At 42.6% G+C, this 9,652-nt stretch overlaps 2 protein-coding genes across 2 annotated transcripts; one reads left to right on the top strand and one right to left on the bottom strand.

Moving 5' to 3' along the window:
• The first annotated feature begins 743 nt into the window (after positions 1–743).
• Positions 744–5,101, top strand: MAD2L2 (MAD2 mitotic arrest deficient-like 2 (yeast)). The gene is made up of 8 exons (XM_009576410.1): positions 744–790; positions 1,015–1,133; positions 1,683–1,754; positions 2,642–2,742; positions 2,878–2,972; positions 3,089–3,162; positions 4,206–4,298; positions 4,603–5,101. The coding sequence occupies exons 1-8, from the start codon at positions 751–753 to the stop codon at positions 4,642–4,644; spliced, it is 636 nt and encodes a 211-aa protein (XP_009574705.1). The 5' UTR covers positions 744–750; the 3' UTR covers positions 4,645–5,101.
• A 1,054-nt stretch (positions 5,102–6,155) lies between these two features.
• On the bottom strand, positions 6,156–9,508 carry LOC104070990 (F-box only protein 6-like). The gene is made up of 5 exons (XM_009576411.1): positions 9,250–9,508; positions 8,502–8,628; positions 7,700–7,795; positions 7,227–7,362; positions 6,156–6,516 (listed from the first exon to the last, which is right to left on the bottom strand). Exons 1-5 carry the CDS (start codon positions 9,506–9,508, stop codon positions 6,370–6,372), a joined length of 765 nt encoding a protein of 254 aa, XP_009574706.1. The 3' UTR covers positions 6,156–6,369.
• Positions 9,509–9,652: the final 144 nt, after the last annotated feature.

The raw sequence follows: 9,652 nt of genomic DNA on the forward strand, positions 1-9,652 counted from the left end.
TTAATTATGCAGCTGTGCAGGGTTTGGTTTCCTTGGGACTAGAGAGAGAGAGACACTCTGAAGCTGTTGGTAGTGGACAGCAGATGAGTACCTGTGTTGTGTAGTGTCAATGGAAAATACAGATCCTAGCCTGAACAAGCAATGTTTCATGGTGGTGTTGTGAGAATAAACCCATAAAACTGAGAAGTTCTTGTGTTATAATAGGATATAGGGGTTAGAAAAGAAAAGGGTTATGTTCTAGTATGTTACGACAACATTTGTGTGGCTTTAAAAAATAAGTGTTCCTTGTGCTACTAAAAAGTGATTGTCTAAGCTTTCCTGTGTCATGAATTCTCCAGTCCTAGCAAAATGCATCAAAAAGGGAGGGAGACGGTGAAGAACTGTGAATGGGACAGATTTTCTTTCTTTTTTTTTTTTAATAAAACCCAATTAAAAAAATTATGAGTAATCTATCAATCTGAGGTGTGAGCCAGAACACAGCAATGATGTTGTCTTCAGTTTTTGCACCACTGGTGATTTCTGACAACGTGTTGTTGGATATGGAGAGTGCTTAAACCTTTCATAGTGGGCCCTGTGGATTTGTCGTGGCAGTGTTCATACGCTTGTGACTAAGCGCAGAGGACAATTTGTTGGGTTCGAGCTCAGGGGCACTAGGGAAGCGGATGGCTCCATGAGCTGACTATATTAATAATAATATAGGAGCCAGAAGATAAACATTCTTTTTGTGATTACTTCCAGGTTCTGGGAAAGATGACCACTCTCACACGGCAGGACCTTAACTTTGGGCAAGGTAATGTGTTGTGCTATGCTGCAAACTGGTATGCTTGCAAGGCTTCTTGTTGGCATGTGAGCTTGTGGAATTGCTGTTGGAAGGTTGCTCTATCCCTAAACTTCCTGCAGCTAAGGGGCAGCAGGTGAAATTTATACAGGGAAAAATACCTTAAAAAAATTTTCCTATGAGTATATGGTATTGCCCCCCTCCCTACTTCAGCATCCTTTACTTTTGTTTTTCAGTTGTTGCGGATGTTCTTTCAGAATTTCTGGAAGTGGCTGTTCACCTTATCTTATATGTCAGAGAAGTTTACCCTATTGGGATCTTTCAGAAGAGGAAAAAATACAACGTACCTGTCCAGGTAGGAGATTTTCCTGGAAGCTGACAACCACGTGGACAAGAAAAATAGCAGGGATCAGTCAACACTCACCAGAACAAGCTAAATCACTTCCAGAGTTTGTTTTAATGTGCAAACTCATTTTTGAAGAGAACTTAGTTCCTGTCAAAAGGGAAGACAGCCCTGTAGCTGAGGATACAGCAGTACTCATGGAACAAGCAGATCATGGACAACAGTAGTAGAAGGCTTCCCCAGCTATGTGCAGTAAGGTAACATGAAAGCATGCTTCCTAGGAAGTAGAGACAGTTGGAATATACTATTCCCAATATGTTATTGTGGGTATGTATTCCCAATATACTACAGCTGTGTGGGTACAGTGATCTGCCTCAGCTAATTAACCCTTCCATGAAAGAATTATTGGTTTGAATTGGCAACTTAGTGGTGAAAAATTCTATTTGAAGCATGACTCAAGTGCCTTGTAACACATTGGTGCTTCTGTTTAAGTCTTCCCATTTAGCATTGTCCTGGTTCACATCAGAACACAGCTCTCACTATTCACTGTATTTGCTACAGATGTCCTGCCACCCAGAGCTGAATCAGTACATCCAGGACACACTGCACTGTGTAAAGCCGCTGCTCGAGAAGGTAAGATCGTATCGGGGACCTGCGAGTGGTTTTGATAGAAAGTAAGAGAAGATAAATACTGTCTTCATTGCAAAATTTATTTACAAATTTACCATCGACAATACGTTAGCTGATAAAGCTACTCACAAAAATAAAGGTCCATAACCTTTCCTTGCAGTTAAGGCCCAGCCTTGCTGCTGATCATTGGCATTTAGTTGCATTTAATGCATGCACATGAGGATATATATAGCTATATATTTTCAGTTACATCATCCTACACATTAACTTAACATTCTGCTTTTGAATACATTTAAGTTTAAGCACCTATCTGGCAGTTTGAATGCCTTGCTGTAAGCCAGCAAGCAAAGGTAGGTTTGAACTCTAGGTTTTGTGAGAGAAAGGTGTGACCATATGAAACATTTCAGGATGTAGGATGCTGGCAGATTTTGCATTGTCTGCTTTTTACAGACAACCTAATGCACATTTGGAGAATGGAAATAGGTCAGTTTTACATTGCAGTAGTACAAAGCTGCTATATTTGGCTAATGGTCTAAGCATATCTTAACTTCCTCATCATTGTCCATTCCTGAGTGCTGCAATGAGATAGCTGTAATTTCCTCCTTTGTTCCAAAACAGCATCTGGAGAAATGTACTATTTAGTGCACTTTATCTCCCTGGGCCTTAGCGATAAGCTATCAGTTTAACATCTAGGAAGAAATAGCTTTGCAAAAGCATTTTTTTCTGATCGGTAATAATAATCTGACAGTGCTCAAGCTTTGGATAACTGCTAGTGCTGGGAGCCCCAACAAATACGCATACTCCCACTTTATCAGAAGTATGTGAAGCACACTGGGGGCAGAATACAGCTTGTTTTGGAGGAGGAGATTTTTCTATCTTTGTTCTTGCAGAATGATGTGGAGAAGGTTGTAGTTGTAATCCTGGATAAAGAGCACCACCCTGTGGAGAGATTTGTCTTTGAGATCACCCAGCCACCTCTTCTTTCCATTAGGTAAAGTTTCTATTTCTGGAAACTTATCCATACTCTTTGCATGGCATCCAACACCTGCCCCTGCAAAGGTGTTCTGGAAGCAGCCCCAGGCCCTGGTACTTTGCTGCATGCCAGTAACAACTATCTCCTCAACAGCTCAGAGTCCCTGCTGTCCCATGTGGAGCAGTTACTGCGTGCCTTCATCCTGAAGATCAGCGTGTGCGATGCTGTGCTTGACAACAATCCCCCAGGTAAAGACGTCCATACAGCCTAATAGCATGGCATTACTTGACTTGAGACAACAATAGGTAGTGTCCAATCCCCTGTTAGTTGACCCTGGATCTGGAGCCTACCCTTTCTCTTGCAGGCTGCACCTTCACAGTTCTGGTTCACACACGGGAGGCTGCCACACGGAACATGGAAAAGATCCAGGTGATAAAGGTGAGTGATATCTTTGGCTACCTGATTGCATGTGTGAGCAACCTGCAGAGCAAAGACTGGAAATTAAAGAGTTTTGGAATCTCTAAGGTTAAGGCTGCTAGATATTTTGAACATGTATGTTAGCTTTACATGATACACTTCACAACTTTGCTTTGAAAGTGTTAAAATGGTTTACACCGGTGAGGTGACCAACCACGTTCACCACACACCAGCCACAATTGCAGACAAAAGCTGCTTCAATGCCTGAATTAGATTGTAACAATACTTACACTGCATAATGCCTGCTCAGTCACTTAAAAGTACTCTGACATAGAGAATAGGTACTTGAATTTAAGTAACAAAAAGCCCCCCCTCTCATCCCACATCCACTATGTGTGGATGATTGATTCTTTATAAAAATAGCAAGAAAGACTAAGATTTAAGTAACTAGTGGGTTTTGGGTGCACAAATACACTGTATCTTGCAGGAAAGCATGTGCATATCACTTTTTAAAGCAAGATTTTGCTTTTTTTTAAGAATCCTTGGGTAGGTACAGGGAAACTTTTTTCCCTGAGCCAAGTTATTTTGGGTGTCCTAAGGCACAATAAATAAATCTGGTGAAGTATAAAATTGTTTCAAAATGGAAGTCTGCTCTCTACTGCTTAGTAATGGAAACTGGTAGTATAGTAGGCCAACCGTTAGAATTGCAAGGCAGGACAGCAATCCATGCCCTGAACGTTTTTGAATTGCAGTTAAATGCTGGTGTAACTAATACAATATGCTAGCTGAGGACAGCTAAGAATGTATCTTTTAAAGTAGTGAGATGTCACCTTTGGAATAAGTAAAATGGGTTAACATTATAGTTTGATGCTGTAATTGAAGATAATTACACCAAGTGTGCAAGTGTTAAGTTTTGCTGTTATGAAGGGTTTGAGTTACCTGTTTCTTCCCTCAGCCACTAGATCTCTCATTCACTTTATGCTGACCTAGTGCCAAGAAAGAGAGCTTACCTTACAGTCTGCCAGCCTCTCTGCAAATAAAGCACCTTGTGTTCCTGCCCCTAGGATTTCCCGTGGATCCTCGCTGATGAACAAGACGTGCACATGCATGACCCCCGGCTTATTCCCCTGAAAACTATGACATCTGATATCTTAAAGGTGAGCAGAGCATTCTGGCCCAAGAGGTGGCCGAAACTGCACGTAGTTCTAGGCTTTGTCTACCCTGATGCCAGCTCTGCAGTTTTCTGTGGGATAACAGTTTTAATATTGTGGAGCAGTATAATTGCTTAGTATTGCAGATACCTGTGCCAGTAATGAAAACAGGGCAAGACTCCTCATAATAAAATAGGAAATCTGGTTATGGGGGAAGGTACAAACCCTTCCTATTTAGCTTGCTGCAGACTTTTTTTCCATTCACCTACCTGCATATCAAACAGAACTGATGCTTGTTTCTTTTCTCCAGATGCAGCTATATGTAGAAGAGCGAGGCCACAAAGGCACCTGATTTCAAATCTTCCTTGCCTTCAAGCCTCATCTGATCTTCCAGTGAAATATCTCACAAACCATACCTTGATAACCGTCTCTTCAGCTGGCCTTCTGGGTGAATGTAGAGCAGCTGCTGCCTCTTTATTTCAAGTGCGCTTATCACTGTATATAGAACTGACTTGGAATGTGGAGCCAGAGCCTGTTCCCATGTACACTCGTGTGTGAGAGTGAGTACAGGTTTTGTTACAGCAAATCCCTGGGGGCAGGATATAGCCAACTGCAGTATGCAGTCAGCGCTTTGTACAAATCCAGTTCTCACCTTAACAGGGCATCGCCATTGCACATTGGTAGTGATACAAGCGATCTGTTACATGCTCCACTAGAGCAATGGACTCATAGGAAGGGTGAGTGAGGCCTTATGTAGTGTCTGTCCACTGTGACTGTCCCAAGTAGTCTTCAATAAATACTGAGTTTTACTCCAGTTGAACTAGGCTGAGTTCTGTCCAAACCAGCCTCCCCCCTTAAGTGAGGAAGTATTTTTATTTTGTATGAACCTTTGTATTTTATGTGGAGTTTCCACCACCTTGCCACACCTTTTCTGGAACATACATGGGATCTGTTAATTCCTATGAGAGGCTATTCAACCTTGGTCTCTCCCCTTTCACCCACAAGTGGCATTAGCAAGGTGGAATTTGTCCAGCAAGGACACTGCCAAATGTCCTACTCCTAACAGAGAACAGACAAGGGAAAGGGTGTTAATCCTACACCTATCAAAGGAGAGGGAAGGCGGCCTTAGTATTGGCTCTATGCGTACAGGAGTAGAAGACATGGTTCATAGTATATGAGCTGAGCTTGTTGGTCAGACAATTTGATAAGACAGCCAGTATAGTACCTCCCTGCTTCCTCCAAGTAAAAAGTGCAAGAATGCTATAGATCCACTGCTTTAACATTTTATATAGGGTTAGACTGTTCAGTACAAACCAAGTACTGTGGTAGTACAAAGGTAGTATGGAAAAAGCCCAGCACAATCGAAAGGCACTTGTGTTGTAAGGTAGCCACCTTAAGGGATTGTTATCTCCTCTGTTTCTCTAGCTGTTTATTCAAACAATGATGGGCTGCATTTGGGGCAGGGAAGGTATGTACCATTTTGATCATATGCACTTACAGAAAGGGTAAGGAATTAAGTACCAGTGACACAGCATTTATGAAAAAGGGTTGACAGCTTCCTTATGCTATGAAAGGTCTGATGTGAAAGATACAGGGTTTTATACATAATTAAACTGAAACAGTAAAGTACCATACAAAACAAGTCTCTCTGTAGCACAGCCCTTGAGGACAGCATTGATAATCTGAAATGAAACATTTTAGCCTTATCTTTCAGAAGTTCCATAAACAAACAAGAAACGGTTTCTATTTAAGACAGCATTTGGCTGTAGCACAAGGACGTATTAACTAGAAAAGACAGATGTCATATTTAATTGTCCTAGTCTTCCTCCCATGGAAGGGCACTAGTAACTGCAGTAACATCCACAGTACAGGAGGATGAAAGATGAAGACAGAAGTCCTTCCAAAGGGCTGGGCCTGCAGCAGTTCTGCCGTGAACAAGGAGAACCAGCTGCTTGTATTTGAGATCAGCTGCACAAGACAAAGCCAGGACACTCACCCAGAGAGTACAGACAAATAAGTGCACCTGAGACCACCTGGTTACAGTCCTGAGGTAAAAGCAAACGCTTATATTGTGCCTTCATAACAATGTCAGGGGCCCAATGGTGATGCTGCTGTTTGTCACTCGGATGCCATACCATCCTGCCCAGAATTGGGTGTCTTGGCCTCCATGCTGAAACCAGATGTAACGAACTCCAGCTGGGTAATTCTGGAAGGTGTGAGAAATCTGGAGAAAGAATAAAATTCCTCTTAATTTGCTTAAATAAACCAGCACTGACCTAGAAGCTAGGACAACTACAGTATGCAAGTCTTGGTCTCGGGAAAAGCTCATTCTAAGATACCTTCATTGAAAGTGCATCATACCCCTTTTTGAGGGACAGGGAAGAAAGCCTCCCTTATTCAGCCTTCTGCCCTGAAATCCTCTTGAAGTCAAACGTAACATTAAGCTTGATTCTTAGGTATGTTTGTCATGTAAGCAACAACGTAATGGGGAATTTACAGCCAATCAAACCAGTTAAACACGTTTAGCAGTTTAAGAAAAGTAATGTCTGCAGTACTTTAAATGACATCCATGCAGTAGTTTTAAAACAAAGCATTTTGATCCAATAAAACCAAGAACTGTGCTCTTGTAACATAAGTTATTTAGACAAAAAAGTGAAAAACAGAAACAATTAAAGAGACTGACCTAAAATAACACAGAAGCCCGAGGGATACTCTTTAAAAAACGCAGGGCACCTACAAATCAAACCTAGCTCTTTCATGGCATTACTGCTTCTTCAGCATTGTCAACAGCAAGGACTTGCCTTTTGTATTGAGTAGAGGAGGCTGAAGAGCAGAGAAAGTAGGTCCACTTGGGACTTTTGGCCAGGTAAGACTTGCAAGATTCAAGTGTCACAATACTGATGTAAAGCTACTGCCCACAGGGCTGCTGCTCACCTCTCTCCACATTGCATCATTCCACTGCTCTATAACCACTGGCTCGGGGCGGAACTCCTCAAGGACAATGTAATCTTCGGAGAGCAGCCTCACTGTAAGTTCATAGCGACACCCACAGTCAAATCTGGCGGCATACCTAGAGAGGCAGGGAGTAATCAAGGAGCAGGGTTGTACATACAGTGTTTTCTTTAGTGTTCAAAAACAGCCTCCAAGGGGATCCCCGTCTGCAGAAGAAAAGGAATGTCATCCCCATAGCTATATCAAGAAGTTCTAAAACTTCCAGCTATCCTGCTCTTCACAGGATTGCCACCTCCTTACAGCCCATTGAATAAACTTAGATTTAGCTTATGCTTTACTCAAGAGCTACACCTCCCAAAGGATGAAGAACTAATTTTATAACATGAAAAGCTTCAGAGGCTTAGCTTATCTCTAGGCCAATGCCGGAAATTCTAGTTTTCAGTGCATACGCTTACCAGTCCTTGACTACAATTTCAGGCCGTTTCTCATCCATCAACTGATTCCAGTATCCTTCTTTCTGCAGGGTAATGAGTTGAGACTTGAAGCATGGCCTGCAACAGCAATAGAAATATTCACAACTTCACAAAACACATCTCCTCCCTCTCAACATCCACACTTTGCCTGACAGCTTTATTCTTACTAAAAGCCCATCCAGACCTTGAAGGCCTGTAAGGCTGACGTGGCTAAGGCATGTCTTCTTCCATAGCCAGAACTAGACAAGGAAGTGAATTGATTAGCTTCACTCTTAGATAGAAGAAATAGTTACCTACAAGCTGGATTAAGAGGCGTCCCTGTGTTTGTATAGCATATATTGGTAACAGGAAAATACTGCTTAATGGATGTAAAAGCAGCTAATCCTCCTCTGTTGACAGCTTTTTTCCAAGCTGTTAGCATGACAAATGCACCCACCACTCTTAGAAGTTACAGAGCTTTGACCCTCTCAGGCAAGTGCATCTGATTAGCTTGCCAAACCTTAACCTTTGCCCACCACTCTTGGTAGAAGAGTAGGAGAGATCCCATGTGGATTAGCATGACTATAAAAAAAGTTACAGGAAATTCTTGGTAGGGACAGAGAAATTTAGCACATGCTGGGATTAATTCTCTCAGCAGTACACTTGTCTCCTTAGACTAGTATAACCTTCCTTTTCCCACACATGGGCTAAGGGTCAGTGACCTGCCTTCTAACCATAGTGCCTTTGCAGACAGACAGGAGGAAGCAGGTCTCCCAGCTCCAGATTACTGGAATCCAGTTCTTACCCATATGAAGTGACAAAGTATTTGTGTACTTCAGGGTCTGGCATCCCTTTTCCATGAGGTCCAGGCAGAACCTCAATCTTCCATTTATCTCCATCATTATTATCAAGTTTCCAGTGCTGAAAGTTCTCTAAAAACATAGATATCAAAGATGAATGTTACATTCATACAATTTACAGCAGCGTCTTTGCTTTTGTTAAAGAATCAGTTACAGAAGACTACTAGGAACCTACTTTGATGAGTTTTCAGATACATTGTATTTTTTCCTACAGCTGAAAGCGACTCCTGCCTTTACGTTACCATGACATGTGGGTGTCAGCAGCTAGGACAATAGGTAGCAACTTCCTGACCACATCAGAAACTCATAATCAGTAATAAAGTAGAACTACCGTAGTCATGTCAATCAAGTCTTCAACAACAAAAATTCCCCAGCTGCCCAAATGTTTAATCCCAATACCTGATAGTTTCATTAACATATTGTACTTGCTGTGCAAATTAACCATCACCATCCGCAGTGCTGGGGCCTTAGTGACTCCAGATACTTTTCTGGTCACAACCACAGGTACATATTGATCAATGCTTTATCTATCCACGGTAGTTTGCTGATGTTTACTTGTGGATCTGACCCAGCAGAGATCCATCAGTAGCTGGACAGTCCCACGCCACCAGCAGTACTTGAGTAATGCAGGACACTGACTCATTCTGACTCTTAGGAAACTCTCAGCTCTCTACTATAAATAATTAAACAAACCTTCAGCACGGGGGTTTTTGATTAAGTTTCTCTTCAAGTTGCAGAGCATATAGAAGATCTTCCAGTCTGAGACGCTTCTGTCCAAACTCTGAACATAAAACCCCTCGCGCTGGCACTTGCGTTTCCACAGGGTGGTCAGATCCACCACGTACCGCCACTGCGTGCAGACCAGTCTGCAGGCGCGGATCAGCTCCCGGGCTGGCAGCAGCGAAAGCAGCTCCACCAGGACGTCTTCGGGGAGGTCGCAAATGGTTGTCATCACAGACCGGACGGCGTCAGCGAGGGGCTGCAGGGCTACGCGATGGAAAATCCCCGAGCACCGGCAGCACAGAGCTTCGGGAAACAAGCAGAGTCTTTACTACTTACTTACAGAACCACACGACACACCGCCTGCCCCAGGCTG

This window comes from Fulmarus glacialis, unplaced genomic scaffold (assembly GCF_000690835.1).
Source record: "Fulmarus glacialis isolate BGI_N327 unplaced genomic scaffold, ASM69083v1 Scaffold45824, whole genome shotgun sequence".
NCBI classification, from domain to species: domain Eukaryota; kingdom Metazoa; phylum Chordata; class Aves; order Procellariiformes; family Procellariidae; genus Fulmarus; species Fulmarus glacialis.

Bases quoted from the DNA above. Each gene is read 5' to 3' on its own strand.
- MAD2L2 (XM_009576410.1), top strand. From the start codon at position 751: ATGACCACTCTCACACGGCAGGACCTTAACTTTGGGCAAG. The intron at 791-1,014 runs GTAATGTGTTGT...TTTGTTTTTCAG, and splicing joins GGACCTTAACTTTGGGCAAG to TTGTTGCGGATGTTCTTTCA. The intron at 1,755-2,641 runs GTAAGATCGTAT...TTGTTCTTGCAG, and splicing joins TAAAGCCGCTGCTCGAGAAG to AATGATGTGGAGAAGGTTGT.
- LOC104070990 (XM_009576411.1), bottom strand. From the start codon at position 9,508: ATGACAACCATTTGCGACCTCCCCGAAGACGTCCTGGTGGAGCTGCTT. The intron at 7,796-8,501 runs GTAAGAACTGGA...TTGCTGTTGCAG, and splicing joins TACTTTGTCACTTCATATGG to GCCATGCTTCAAGTCTCAAC. The intron at 7,363-7,699 runs GTAAGCGTATGC...CTGCCTCTCTAG, and splicing joins GAAATTGTAGTCAAGGACTG to GTATGCCGCCAGATTTGACT.